The 15,242-nt window shown below is 41.6% G+C and overlaps 1 protein-coding gene across 1 annotated transcript in view; it reads left to right on the top strand.

The window, feature by feature from the left end:
* Nucleotides 1-200: 200 nt before the first annotated feature.
* The window catches only part of si:dkey-122a22.2, a 35,126-nt gene continuing 20,084 nt past the window's right edge, over nucleotides 201-15,242 (top strand). Inside the window, exons 1-7 of the mRNA XM_035383930.1 lie at nucleotides 201-401; nucleotides 616-772; nucleotides 1,560-1,631; nucleotides 1,915-1,991; nucleotides 5,427-5,527; nucleotides 10,363-10,479; nucleotides 11,525-11,599. Coding sequence (XP_035239821.1) covers nucleotides 336-401; nucleotides 616-772; nucleotides 1,560-1,631; nucleotides 1,915-1,991; nucleotides 5,427-5,527; nucleotides 10,363-10,479; nucleotides 11,525-11,599 — 665 coding nt within the window. The 5' untranslated portion in view covers nucleotides 201-335. The remainder of the gene's footprint in view (nucleotides 402-615; nucleotides 773-1,559; nucleotides 1,632-1,914; nucleotides 1,992-5,426; nucleotides 5,528-10,362; nucleotides 10,480-11,524; nucleotides 11,600-15,242) is intronic.

Here is a 15,242-nt window from a genome sequence, read left to right as displayed (position 1 = left end):
ACAGAACACCACGCCGATTATTAGTTTTCAACGGAACCAGAGGCACTAGACACCGTCCGCGACTTGCTTCAGTGTCTTATTAATGGCCAACAAACAAAACCCTGTAGGTCGCATGTGGCACAGGCTCAACAGACGAAACGCTTTTTTCTAAATCTGGTAAAAAATTTGGCTTATGTCGGCCACTGTACATAACAAGGAAGTTGGAGTACACATTATTCGTGCTCACCAGGTGCTCACGGAACTGTAGTTGGTCATTCATTCACCGTTTTCAGTTCTGGTCTGCGTCAGAAAAATCCGTAGATCTGGCTGAATTTACAGTACACTTGTTTTAAAACATGCTTCGCAAACGAACGGCCGCTCCAGATGACAATGTGGGGAATTCCAAAGTTGATAAAAACAAGGTAAGTTGTAGCTACCTTGCTATCTAACTCACCAATGTATATTTTTGTCTGTGACTTGCATGACTGTAGTCGGCGGGTATAAAGTGTAGGCAACATTAGTAAATATGCTGTAGATACTTGATATCACCATTGCTACTATGTTGACGTGACTAGATTTCACAGGCTGCGGAAGTAGTGTCTCACCGAAGTTACTAACGTGCTCCTCTTTAAACAGGCTCCGGGTACTGATGAAGGTGCGGGCGGCGAGAATAACAAGGGAATCTGGTCCACAGTTACTTTTGTAGGAAAAATTTTGCTCGTCATCATATTCGTCCCCCCCTTTCTGAATTATGCATCATTACAGCGAGAGGGGCTTATGCTTCAACCTAAAGGTAATACAAAGATTTTCAAAGTAATGTTTTCTTCAGCTACGTGTAGGGATATCACTCTATTCTATGGCTGTTTTCAATGTTGTTTTGCATTCAAATTATTGGCTAATTATTTTATTTCTTAACATGTAATCCATTTGTAGGGCCAAATGTACTGATGCAATTCAGTTTTTTAGAACTTGCAAACACTCTTGAGTTTCAAGAAAAAATCCGTCATCAATATACTGTAGGTCCTACCACTGTTGCCTATACATTATGGCTAAGGTAAATCTATAAGAATCATAACATATTTGGGTAATATTAAGAAAATGTGTGTACATTTTCCTAATGACACTTTTAAAGAGATTTCAGTAGTGGTTGTGATGCACAGGTTAACACTTTTAGCCATGCCAGATTTTGCTACAAGTAGGCTATGTTTGTTTACTGGTTTATTACATTACTGGCATTTCACAGATTCACTTAGCCTATTCAGAGCGTCTTAAAAAACTTAATGCATTCTTGGATAGTATCCATTTTTACAGCTGGGTATGTAGGCCTACGTCAGGTTAAGTGCCGTGCTCAAAGGTACAATGGCAGTGTCTTACCTGGGGATCATTCCTGCAACATTTAGGTTACAAGCCCAGTACCCAATGCAATATATATATACAAAGATTAAGCCGTTGCTAATACAAAATAAATGCGATTTAATTGCTAAACCATTTCCAACAACAACTTGAAAACTTTAGGTAGAAGTTTATAGATCCATAATATGTGAAGATGGTAATTATTAACTGTGTCCTTTTTTCTGCAGGGGGTGTATCAGTAGATATTGGTTTAGGTCAGAAGATCCACCTAATGTGCAAAGGAAAGGGGCAGCCTGTTGGTAAACCAAACTTTTATTGTTTTTACTGTCAGAACACATATGCAGTAATGTTATAACAGAGATACATGATCATATTTGTTTATACTCAATGTGTCAAAACCAAAATTGAGAGTAAGAGAAAATAGAAATCTGTTTAGCAGTAGAATGAACTTTGATGTTCACAGATACCTTGTCAAGTTTAAGAAGTAGGCCTACATGCTGTATTTGTGGTGTACAATATTTCAGTATGAGTCATGCGCTTTTGCATCATCTCAGTCATGTTGTGCCTTTACTTCCTTGGTAGTTATGCTGGATGCTCCCACCGGTATGTCATCCGATGTTTGGTTCCACATACAGGAAGACATTTCACATGTAACAAAGGTGAGTATCAAAACTTTGCTCATAGATTTTCAGAAAAATTTCTTGCTTTGGATGCACCTCTGGTGACACAGAACTCCTTTATGCAAGTCCCAGAAGTGAAGCCCAGACCTTCACGAACTGTTGGAAACAGAACAAAAATTTGGCTCATTGGATCAGAACCTAGGCCCGTCTTACTTTGTTGGCATGAACTAACATGACTTACAAAAAAAGCTCACAAATGTTACCAGACTCATAAAGACCCAAATTCAGTGCTTTAGAAGGCACACTCCACAAAAATCATACTGCAGTATAATTCCTGGTTGTAGCATTGTGTACCCATTTTATTGTTCTGCAGTGACTCCTCTGTTTGATGGTTGTCTGTGAACAACCTTTGCCTACAATGCACAAGAGGGTGCAATATGTACTACTCTAATGCAGTGACTGAACAGCTCTGCAAGTTGACTTTGGAATCAAAAGATGTGCTTTGGATGAGAGGGTATGCTTGGCTGCGGTTGCCCGAATTGGCCCAGGGTGTTGTGGGGAGGAGATCATCTTTTTATGCGTCCATATAATGAGGGCACAGGCTCTCTGCACTCTGTGCTAAAGTAATTGTGTTAAAATAGTGTTTTAATAGCTCTGCATAATGATTGTGATGAACATAAAAAAGTGGTCCGAGGAAGTTCTCTGTCCTGCCTGGCAATTCGTTCTGAATTATTGCCTGTGTGGCTTGCCCATATTGACATCTCTGCATTTCAGTTTAAGTGCATCCCAAAAAAAAATCACACACACAGGGCCCATTTGGAGTGATAAAATGGCATGCAATTTGAGGTATTATATCAGCTGTAGATGAACAGCATAACTTACTACTATTGTCTGTGTTAAATAGTACAGTAGGGAGATAGAAAAGGTTTACAAATGACTAATCAATCAAATGGCAATTTGTGCAAAGACAATATTGGCAGTGAGTAGTGTGTCTTTCCATAGTCCACTGTATCAGAATAAAGACAGCCATACCATAGAAGCATTAAAATGAGTTGTAAGTTGAATAAGATGATGTGATTCATGATTAACTCGTAAGAAACAAAAAAACAGACTTAAAAGACAAAGTAATTAGCTTATTTCACTTCTGTTTCAAGTGCTACCATCAATTCTGTACACTCAAATGTTCGTGTTATTGTGGGATTTGGTGCACGTGCAGTTTTTCGCCATTGATTTATTTACAGAGCCTCATTGGCTATGTAGGGATCTGAACCTCAGATAGAACTTACTTGGCTATAACTCATGACCTTATGGTACTATGAGCCTGGCTGCTTTTACACTCAGCTTATGTGCTTTGCTGCTTCCTCGGATGAATTGTGATCTGGTGTAAGTGTGGCTGCAATTGGAGGCAGTGATTCAAGCAAACTCAAACATTGACTTATAAATGAATGCAGACTGGAACTTCCTAAAAAACCAGCACCACCGACTGCGACTTCCCTTCCCAGAAGCTATTGAGGACACTGTTTGAAAGTGTCATATTTACTGGGAGATGCCTGTAGGCATCAATATGATTGTGCCTTCCAAAATGGAAATAAAAAATGAATTTAATAAACATCAGTGTTTGTCAAGCTTTGGGGAAAATAGTTTTTATGAGGTTGTTTAAACACAGCTTTATTCGAATACACTTGCTGTTTACTGTGCTGTCAAATTAATGAGCTGCTGTATGATTTACCAAACATAAATCTGATGTCTTGCCGAGCCAGCAATTTCACTTTGTGCTCTGGTTATTTGTAACTCTCGAACCAAAAAGCCTCAGCTTCCACTTGGTTGGTTTCTGCTTCTAACTGCGTTAAACGTGGCTCAGAACATAGGGTAGATGACTGCATGCAAGGTATTATTGTGTATTGCCACCCTTGTACTGTACTGCATACACCCCCTGACAGCACCTCTTGTATAAAGAAAAGTGTCCCGGCTCTATAATCATTGCTAATCTGCAGCTGCAAACACACCAACCTGCAAACAGTCATTTTCACTTCCCATCAAATGTCTGTTATTAAGCAGTCGGTGTTCGTTGCAACCCCTTCAAATCTGGAACAAAGGCTGCCCCTTCTCTGCAATCAAAGCTCAGAAAATCCCCAGGGATGCTAACGCAGGACAAAATGAATCACATTTCATGGGACTGCGGAGGGCAGGGGCCTTGCTTGTTTTGGAATCTGTGGGTGTATTCTCTCAATGAGTGGCTAAATGTGGATTTAATTTAACACATCAAATTGGCATGCTCCTTTCATTCCACACTCCCTCTACCCCCCCCCCCCCCCCACCCCCCAAAGAAAAAAAAACAAATCAGTAGGTGTGGGTTGTTTAAGATCTCATATTGGTTAGTCTTATTGATGCTGTTATCGATCTTGGAAGCAGTTTAGCAAAGCAGTTTAGCAAAGGAGCTCAAATGACTTTTGTAAGTGAGAAGTTCAAAAATGAATGTTTATTTCACAAAAATGCATTGAACAGAAACCGCAATTCTCACGTATTGTTTAAATGAATCATGTTGATTGACGGGTAAGAGTCTGGTTGTTAGGGTCTCATGGAAAAGTCTGAAAAGCTTTCTCACAAGTGAGGCACATTGCTGTGCATGGTCTGTACCTACCTGGAGTCTTCTTGTAACCTTCTGAGTGATCCCATTATATCAGCCAAGATTGAGTCTTCCTATGTGGAATTGTTTAAAGTCGGTCATTGGTGTACTTTCGGTGCATGCCCATGACGATACAGTGTTTGTCTGTCCAGAAATATAGCTGACAAGTGTGATCTCTGAAATAATATTATTCCAGTATTTTTGGTTGGAATTCAGTGTGGTGTGACTCAGAGGTCATGACTTGAGTGACAGCTAGGGACTTCTAGATGCTGCTAGTGGAGATAAGGGAACAGAGGAAAATACAGAGACAGAGCCAACCAATCGCTGTAACTGGTAACACATGTACAGGTCTTTCTAATATGGGCTGTGCGATTTACCAATTGAGGATCAGTTATTCCCTGTTGTGTCACAAGCCAAGATGGGCTAAATGGTCTGTCCATTGAATATTTGTATGTTCTTAAACTATAAATGTTAGTTGAAATTCTCTGAGTAAGTAAGAAAAGCTACATTGGAGAATTCCATGCGATTGAGAGTTGACATATTCGCAAGAATGTTGTGTGCTCAATAAGAGTTTATCAGTGCCAAAATTTACACTGTTCTAAACATGCTGTCACAGTCCAACAACATTGCATCATTACATCCTGCTTTTAGATAATAAGCCAAAATATTTGCATATTTTTCTACCAAACTGGCAACATGGACAAGTCTGCTCTATGTACATTTGCATTTACCACCATTTTACTTAAGTTAAAACTAATAGACTCATTGCCGAGTGGGAAACTGAACTCATGGGTGGCTGTGGTTCAGAACTTTGACTTTGTGTCTCTGTCTTGCCACCCTGCTCCCAGGTATGCACATATGATAGGGTAGGCCTTGGATTCAGCAAACGGGCCATTCAGAACGAAACCACTGGAATGGAGAAAGTCTGGGGACTGTCAACAACTGGAAGGTAAACATGTCTGCTCGTTTCCCTCAAATCATGATTAGTCTTTGCATTAAGGCTTAATTATAGGTTAAAGAACATCTTGTAATCATTAGGATGTGATGATGTGATTGATGGCTGGAGACACACTGGGTGTGCTTGTGCATTATGCAGAAGGTCTAATGAATGAACATTACATGATTAGTTTTCAGGTTGTGGTATTAAATTTCATATTACACACTTCCACTGATTTTGTTTCCCTCCTTTCTCAAAAATATTGTTTTTCAAAATGAAATATAGAATTTAGGACAACGACACCCTTTAACAAATATATTTAAGATTAATCAATAGTTATGTGGTTCAGAAGTCGATTTCTCCATTAGCAAAAAGGGTTCTTTTGTTTGGATACATTTTTCCTTGTATATGCATGTGCCCCTTTGTTCCAGGATGACAGGACAGTAGTGTTGTGCAGGGATGGACAGTTTCAGTCAACACTTCTCTTTGTGTAACAGTGACCCTTCTGGTCAGCCAGGTGCCTGCAGTCTCTGCTGTGCCTACTGCAATTCTAGTGCAGTCTTCCAAGTCCATGGTCTGAAAAGAAGTGGCGGTTGGCCCTGGAAGAGAAAGAACACATACTTGTAGGCTCTATAAGAAACTGGCACTGCAGCAATGAGACATACCTTTGGATAGGCTGCCGTTTCACACTGGGAGAAAAGGAAAATTAAGGTTTAAAATGTATTTAAAAAAGAGACTGAACAAATCCAGTGTAGGTTTTGATATCAATAGCCGCTTTTCCACCACATGGTACCAGCTCAACTCGACTCGACTCGACTCTACTCAAAATTTTTGGTTTTCCATCGGGCAAAAGTTGTAGATAGTACCTGGTACCTGGTACTTTTTTTGGTATCACCTCCGTCGAGGTTCCAAGCGAGGCGATGCCAAAAGGTGACGTGAAAACACTGCAGACCGCTGATTGGTCAGAGAAACACATTTCATGCAGTATCGCTATGACGACCAGCTACATTGACGGGAGTGCAGTCGAAAACGAAGTACCTGGTACCAAAAGCGAGTAGAATCGAGTAGAGTTGAGTCGAGTTGAGCCGGTACCATGCGGTGGAAAAGCGGCTAATGAGTAAATTAGGGATTGTGTGCATGACAGGAAAAAAATCATAAATTAATAGTTGTTGCCTGTGATATTTTGCCCAAGACATAAATAGTACAATAAAGTCAGCCATTGAAATCATAAAGGACTTGATTTTTTAATTATAAATAACTAACATGGGATGTGTCATTACAAGCACAGTGCAGTTGTGCACATTGTAAAGTAATAATGAAGGCGACATCAATGGGCTTACTCTTCTAAATGGAATTTGGAATTACACTGGTGATTAGCCATCATTCCAAAAAGATTGGCTCGGATGACAATAGATCTTGGTAGGTGTCATTAGTGTCCTTATCTGTTTGATCCTGATATTCTCCCTGAGGTGGCACAGTGGTGCAGTGGGTAGCACTGCTGCCTCACAGCTAGATGGTCCTGGGATCGGATCCTTGCTGGGGCCGTTCTGTGTGGAGTGTGTATTCCTGCCTCTCACCCAATGCATGCTGGGATAGGCTCCAACACTCCTCGCGACCCTTACTGGGAGTAAGCGGGTTAGGTAATGGATGGATGATATTATCCCCCTCCCCCTACTTTGCGTTTCTGTATTGGTTTTGGTGGTTACATTGAAATGATGGAACAGATGGATTGCTGTAGTTTTTCATCAAAGGTTGCATTTAAAGAGGGGTAACTTGACTGCACGATTGTAGTTTATAGATTCGGGTGAGCTCTTCTGCAGTTTTGAAAAGCACTGTTTAAATGACTGTTTATAATATCATAAACAGTAACCAAAAAAATCTCTTTGTCTGGTGTGATGCTTTCGGGCTGATAGCGTTATCACTTAAATGATTAAATAACACTGGTATACAACACTAATGATCTAAATGCAGAGTAGAGGTGCGGGACTCTTTGAATACAGGAGTGTTCCCACTCACCATGAGTCTGTATAGAAAAGTTTATATTTTACCTGCTGAGAGGGATTGATCTTGTCCTTTCAAGAACTGAAATGCTTTGTCACAATAAGGTACCTAAATAAATACGTTTGAATCTGAATGCAAGCTTGCTTTACATCTGAGACTGTTCGATCACTTTGAGTATACACAAATACACAGACCTGGTTTTCTGGAAAGCAGGAAATGTCCTGACTGATATTCAGCCTGGGGCTTTGTTTTCTCATCTGTGTAATATTCTGTGTAGAATATTTTTTGTTTTGTTTTCTGTAGTTTAATGGAGTTTTCAAGTTTAGCTGTTTGCCTTTGGATTGTAGTAAACAGAACAGTACAATTGGTCAAAAATCAGTTTCTGTGATGAAACTTTTAATATGAAATCGTCTATTTGAGACCAGTTCTTACCGCCACCCTTGTTAATTGCGTCATTGGATTATGTCCGCTAAACCAGTGTAACATGCCAAAGCCTATATCCAGACCTATAATTTAGCCCTCACAATGGCTTGCAGTTTAATGAAGTTGACATTTGAATAGTCGGCTATCCCCAAGATGAAATATGCGAAACAATAAAAATCCCCTTTTTGTCCTGTATGAAGCTACCGTTCTTTGTAAATAATGACTCAATCCGGAGAGATCTGCATTTGCTCACACATTCAGGCGGGATAATTACTACATATGAATTATCTTATCTTTTTATACTGGGTTGCTAGGGTCTCCATTTTGAATACTAATGCAAGAGAATATAATTCTGAATTTGTGCTGCGTTATTAAGCAGATCTAGAAGTTGAATGCCGATTGAAGTAATGCATTCGTCACAGGGTAAAATATTTGGAAAATCGAATATTCTGGCTCATCTGCATGCCGGGGAATAACAAATGAACATGGTACTAATTTGAGTGTATGGTGCAGTTTCAGAGGCAGAAAGATTGCATGTCCTGTTCTATCATTGATTCATTTCATTTATTTGCTAATCTAAAATTGCTAATTCAAAAAAATGTATTACACATGCTTAGATTTTATTGCTCCATGATAGTCATTACGTAATCAAGTTTTCCTTCCAGTTACTGCTTATGCGTTGCCAGTCATTCTTGATGTGACAAACAAAACAGGATTTTTGCTTTGTGAAATAGTGTTCCTATAAAAATAATAATAATTATAATTATAATAATTATAATAATAATTATTAGTGGTTTCTATCAATTTTATATTGTTAACAATCCAACTACAAATACATGATTACTGTGTATATTTTTGTTGTTATTTATTGATCAGCATTATTTGCTAAGCAAGGGTGTTATTCAGCATGTGTTTCAAAACCCAGATATTTCACAGAGGCTGTAATTGTGCCAAGAGCCTGTAGGGTATAAGAGCTACAGCAGTAGATCTACACCCTGCTGCTTCTTAGCCCTGTTGCTGAGATACTGCTCCATCCTGCTGCCCCATGTGTGTTCTCACTGTCACATACAATATCCAGTTTATTTATTTTATCATTATGTCATCAGGTGGCCCCACTGAGTACCTGTTTCTCTTTTCCAGTGAGGGACTGGTAAATCAAAGCGGGTCTGGAATGCAAGGAATTGTACAGCCAATCGTAAAATGGGCTGATTTGGTAGTCTGATGTAGACGGCCTCTGAACTGAAATTGACCAGGACAGCGAGGTTAATACTCCTACTCAAAAGGTGGCATCAGGACCTCAATAGAAAGCACATTGAAGTAGATTCCCGAAGTATTTTACAAGACTCCCTGTACTCCCACAGTAAAGAAAGCCGGTGTATCGTCAATCCAGTATTGAACTTGCCTTGAAATATGGCCTTCTGATGTAGGCTTTGGCGACTAAAAGCCTGCTCCATTGATTTTCAATCCCGGACAAACGCTTGCGTCAGACGCTCTCGGATTGCGAGCGTCCTCCGCCTGTCGGCCCAGCCGGCCGGCCTTCGCAGTCCCACGCTAATCTTTTTTGTCTCCGACACGGCGACGCGTCGTTGAGCATTAGAGGATGAGATACGCCGCGCGTAGCCGGTCAACGGCCTCGTTTGCTCTGGCGGCAGGCCCAGGCGCAGGCCGGATTTTTCACGTAAGCGATCAATTTCCCAGAATTCAATAGCCCAACAAGCTGCCGTTTTGATTACCCCCTTTGCCTTGCCGCCCCCACAGCCACACCGAAACCTCTTCATTTCTGCTCGAGCACAGCTTTGATTTATTAGCATTGTAGGCACGGCACAGGCAGATGGCCGACTGTGCGGGGCTGTGTTTTATTGGCCGGCGCCTCTCCTGCCAATTCGCTCGTTCTCAGAGCTGTCACCGCTGCTGTCGTCGCCTTCTCTTCGGAGGCAAAGTAGCCCGGGGCTTTGTTTACCCTTCGGTTTGTGTGCTGCGGACATTGTGTGTGTGTGCTCTCTGCTCTCCTTGAAACTTGAACTGCAGTATCAGTCAAGACAAAATTGTATCAATAAATGCACGGACCATTTCTAATTGTTTTAGGAGTGATTTTTTTTTTGTGCACAATTTCTCCTATAGGCGGCTTGGCTAGGGCTTGATTAAAACAGGAGGCCCGTCTGAGGCATTTCAATGCAGGAAAAAGCCTGTTGTGGTAAAGGTGGCGTTTTTAGGTTTTAGCTAGGTTTTAACTTCCCAAAAGGGGTGAGCCATTTTGTGTGTTTTATAAGTGTTAGTGATGTGACGTCTTAGTGACATGAGGCATGTTTATTTTTGTAAAGAATGTGGTTTTAGGTTAGTTGTATGGTGATTTGTAAACTGTGAATTGGTGTACTTTGATATCTGAATTTGACTGATTTTTATCATTTATTTATTTTTTCCAGAATGGTGGATGATCTCCATCGTCTGATCAAATCCGCTGAGATTGCCACGCCTCTCATCCTGGTGGGGTCTGAACTGGGCACGCTCAATGGGAGATTCTACAGCCACATCCATGATTCGTGAGTTAACTCCTCCATTATTCTTAACCCTGCTATCCTGTACAATGCACAATAGCTCATTTGTTTGTCAGTTCTCTGAGACCATCATACTGTAAGACACACTGATTAAAAAATTATTTAAAAAAAAAAAAAAAACTGAAAGCTTCACAGGCTCATGCAGAAAGTTTCCATAATGCCAATAAAAATGTATTCGCTTTAATGTGATTCAAGTCAAAGTGTATGCCATTGTGTTAATTGATATCAGTAGTGTTAATTGAACTTAATGAATTACAGTACAGCCTATTTCATTGCTTTTTAAACATGTTCTTGTGATCACAAGTCATGCTGATCACATGACTTGAGTAAAATTCACTTTTTCCAGCAAATGAAAGATTTCAAAAATACTTTTACTGGAAATGAATCGCAAGGGAAATCGTTTTATGGAATCTAGCAAGCACACACCTGGTTAATGTGTGTAAAACCCGATGGGTCCAATCCGGGCACATCTTGGATTTTAGCGCGCTGTTGAGCTGGCCTCTGTGCCTTTTCAAGCGCCTCCCAACTCTGAGAATTTCCACTTAGCGTTTCCGATCTCCCGCAACACATCGATTACATCAGCGCGGCAAGGGTAGTCAAAAGTCCGCTGCCTCACTCCGCACTTATCAAAGCTTGGGACATCAATTTTCTCAAACCCGCCTTCAAGCCCCCCCCCCCCCCCATCCCCCCCTCCCCCCAGCCTCCACCCACTGTAACGCCATGATTAACGCCCCCAGTGGCCTCTCCTGGGGGTGAGAGATTTAAAGTTTCATCACTGGGACGCGCGGCGGTTGAGAGAGTAAATTAAGCTGTGGCGGACGCATGACACCCGGAGAATGAAAATATTGCCTCGCGGCCGGCCGGGCCCATCCGTCTCCGGGGGCAGACAGGTGGGCCCCCGCGATACATCTCGCCCTCATTACCGCCAGACCGGCGCGGCGGACGGGCGCGGGGCTGGGGGGGGGGGGGGGGGGGGGGTTTGGGGGGTTGTGGACACGCGCTTCATCACCGGGTGTCCTCTTTCCCTCAGGGAGGTGTCGGACCTGGTCCTGATCGATCCCATCCCGGAGGACCTCTTTGAGGAGGATCAGTGGCAGCAGTACTGGTAAGTCTCTGCAGCCCCACAGCGGCTGTGCATTCATGCCAGCAGTGCTACTCATTAGTGCAGGCTGGATGACATATTTTTAATAACACTATGTAAAACGGTGGCGTTTCTTGCAAAGAAATTAATAGTACTATAATACTGTCTCTGTACTGTTATAAATATTCTTTTATACAATTTAATCATAGCATGTTTCTTTGGCCTGCTTTTTCTGAACTTTGAAAACTTTGGAGAGAATGACCTCGGGGTAATTTATGATAAATCGAAACAATGAGCTTTTATTTCTTTTTTAAGGAGTGTGAACCAGTGCCTGTTCTGTTGGTTTTGGCCTTGATTTGAATGCACACCTTCAGTAGCGCAGTGAAATTCTGCGCTCTCTATACATTTTGTTCGCTGAAAAACAAGAAGAAATGGGTGTCTGACAGGGAAGCCTTTTTTTAAAAAAAGGTATTCATTTTCTAATAATGCGGGGAGCAATATTTCAGCTCATTTCAGATCTTCACCACCTTTTTCTTTATTAGCACCCCTGCTGTTCCTATATTGTCACCCTTTATGAATGAATGGACTTTGCGCAGAATAGAAACATGATGCAGCCGGAAATTGATCTGCGTCTCCGGGCCGACGGGAGCGAAATGGCTCCTCTTGATCCGCGCTTCCAGCACAGAGGAGGGGAGTAATGAAGTGTTTAGGCTGGGTGCAGTCACAGCAGGGAAGAATTAATCAGGCCTTTCATTTAAATTCATAAAGCGCAAAGTGGGCCCGGAGCTGCCTCAGTCTTTGGCTTGCGCATTCCGCTTGTGCTGCCAGCCCTTTCCTTCAGGGCCGATGCAGGCCAAAGAAACCCTGACCACCCCCCCCCCCCCCCTCCTCCCCCCATGACAATGAATTATGGTGAAATACACAGTCATATTGAATCATGGTTCTCAAAAAGAAACAGGGCTCCAATGTTTTACATTCCTTTTTAGCGATTGCCAGCTCATTCCAGAACTGACAAGAGCATATTGGCACATATTTGCATACAGTATATTTGTAGAGTACCCAAAATGGCACCTGTGTATGTGTATTTTGTATTCCAACTTCCAGGGCTTGTGAAAGCGACGAGCTAACTTTGGACACTGTTGTCATTACCACAGACTTACACGATGCTCAGCTTCATATTGTAAATGTTGAAGTTGTCTCCCAGTCATTGAAACATTTCAGTTTGAGGGATTTTTTTATTGAGTACGTATATTCATCATTCTGATGAGAAAAAAAGGTACTAATTTCTTCCACAGCGCATACACATTCCATACATTGAGTATTGGGAAGGGCTTTTGATTAAAAAAAATCGCCAATTATTCATGCTTATCCTCTGAGAAAATGTCTGAACTACGTTCAAGGCTGTGATGCATGCAATTTAAATCAATAGCATTTGAGAAAACTATTGTGGTGCGTCAAAGTGTCTCCTACACCATAAAATTTCAGGCTCAAAAACATGCTATTTTCACTCCATGTTGAACCACAGATGGCACAGCTGGTCATTCATTTCACAGCGTAAAGGATTGTGTAAATGCTACAAATGTTTAACTACTTCAGAGAAATTATGACAGAAAGGACCTGTGGTGTATTTAAGAAAGGCACATATCACCCGCCGTGTGACAGACACCCATTAGAGGGAGATGCAGCAGTTTTCTCCGCAATGTTTTATTGCCACATGAGAGAAAGCGCATGCTGCACTCACAAACAATGTTTGTGAATAAAGAAGAATAATGAACTGAAACATTAAATTACATGACAGGCATTTGGCAGACGCTCTTATCCAGAGCGACGTACAACAAAGTGTACAACCATAACCAGGAACAAGTATGTCGAAAACCCTAGAGAGAAGTACCGTTCCAGGTGCAGGGAACTGTATAGTTCAACTTGGACCCTGAAGGTTAAACTGATTAACACTAACACAAACGAGAACAGCAACAACGCAGTCTATAAATAACAAAGTCAAAACAATACAGCTGACCAGCCACCATACTTTTGTTTTGATGCTCTCACAAACGGTCTCTCTCTCTCTCTCTCTCTCTATTTATATATATATATATATATATATATATATATATATATATATATATATATATATGCATATATATGAAAGTCCCTGGTCAATGAGCTTATGCCTTGTGTATTCCAACAATACCAAATAAAACGTTTGAGGCTTGCCTATTTTTGCCTTTGCTGTTGGGCAGAAATATTATTTCCATCTTTTTCTTTACTTTATGCAGCGTATCAACATACTTGCAATGGAAAAAAAGCAGGCTTACTTTTTATTTATGATCATCAAATTGGCTGTATGAGATAATGCGCGACCAGTGGGAAGCATCGCGCTACCTGCGGTTGGTTATGGAGACCTTATCTGCCTGATACAAGGGGCTCTGGATTTGCACTTCAAAGAGGTTCTCATTAAGCGTGGCTCACTCCAAAATTAGTTCTGTTATATCCCACAAAATGAATCGCTCGCACCCCCTGAGAATATTTTACATTGACTTGAAAGTGGGGGGGGGGTAAGATGGAGCAACTCTCGTACAGGGATTTCCCAGAGACGTAGCGGCGCAGTTCTCATTTATGTCTTGGCACAATAGGCCGCAACTGTAAATATTGCTGTTTGATTCGAGGTAAATTTGTGCATAAGAAATGAATTTGCGCGTTGAGATTTAGCGGAAGGTCCGTGTGGATCCATGTAAATTGCATAAGTGTGCCGGCTTTACTCTGGGTGTTCTGTTTCTTTTTCATATTTTTTTTTTTTTTGCGGTCAGCCGTCTTCACCAAATCTCGATGAAACATTTGTGTTGTTTTTAACACCTCAAAAATTCCTGTCAAACCCCAGTATATTCCTTCTGCTGCCGGGCAGAACTTATCCAGAATACTAAGTCCTTGTGCCTGCAATATTAATAAGCGTTACCCTGCCACTGACACCAGCTGTTACAGATGTTATGAATGGCATAGGTCACCTTACTTTATCACATGCTGCTGGTGCTGCCTTATATTGAGTTTCAGCCACATGATTTGCTGTTTGAAGGAACAGGCAATTAGCACTAATGAGCAGGTGTACCTCGTATATGTATCTGTCATACAGTGAACTCCACAATGTCTGGGACAAAGACATGTATATATTTTTTTATTTGGCTGTGTACTCCACAGTTTTATATCTGCAATCAAGTAATTTGCATGTGGTTATACTCTTAGTTTTTTGGAGCTAACATTATGGAGCTCACTGTATATTTAAAAAAAAACAAAAAAAAACAAAACAAAACCTCCAAGAAAATACTCCCTTGCGTACGTCCTACTGGACGATCTGAACACCTGAGAAGGTTCCAGGCCTCCCAGGCTGCGCTGTGCGGTCGAAGCATTCATCACGGATTCTCCATTAGCATTCAGGTTACAGCGCGGAGCAGCGCGCCGACATGAAGGGCATTGCTGACACGCAGAAATGTGTCACTCTGGGACGGGATGACCAATCGCCGGCTGTCCCGCGGCCCGCGATCAGGGCCGAATTAATTCCAACCTGTGGGTTTTTTTCTGATCGCCCGCGATGAATCAAACGCTTTGCCTCCGGCTCGCCGTTTTTCATTGTCTTCCGCCGCCCCCCCCTGGAGTCACCTCCCCCGAGCCGCTG

The sequence above is a fragment of the Anguilla anguilla genome, chromosome 1, assembly GCF_013347855.1.
Source record: "Anguilla anguilla isolate fAngAng1 chromosome 1, fAngAng1.pri, whole genome shotgun sequence".
Classification (NCBI taxonomy): Eukaryota; Metazoa; Chordata; class Actinopteri; order Anguilliformes; family Anguillidae; genus Anguilla; species Anguilla anguilla.
This window is presented reverse-complemented; position numbering and strand designations above follow the sequence as displayed.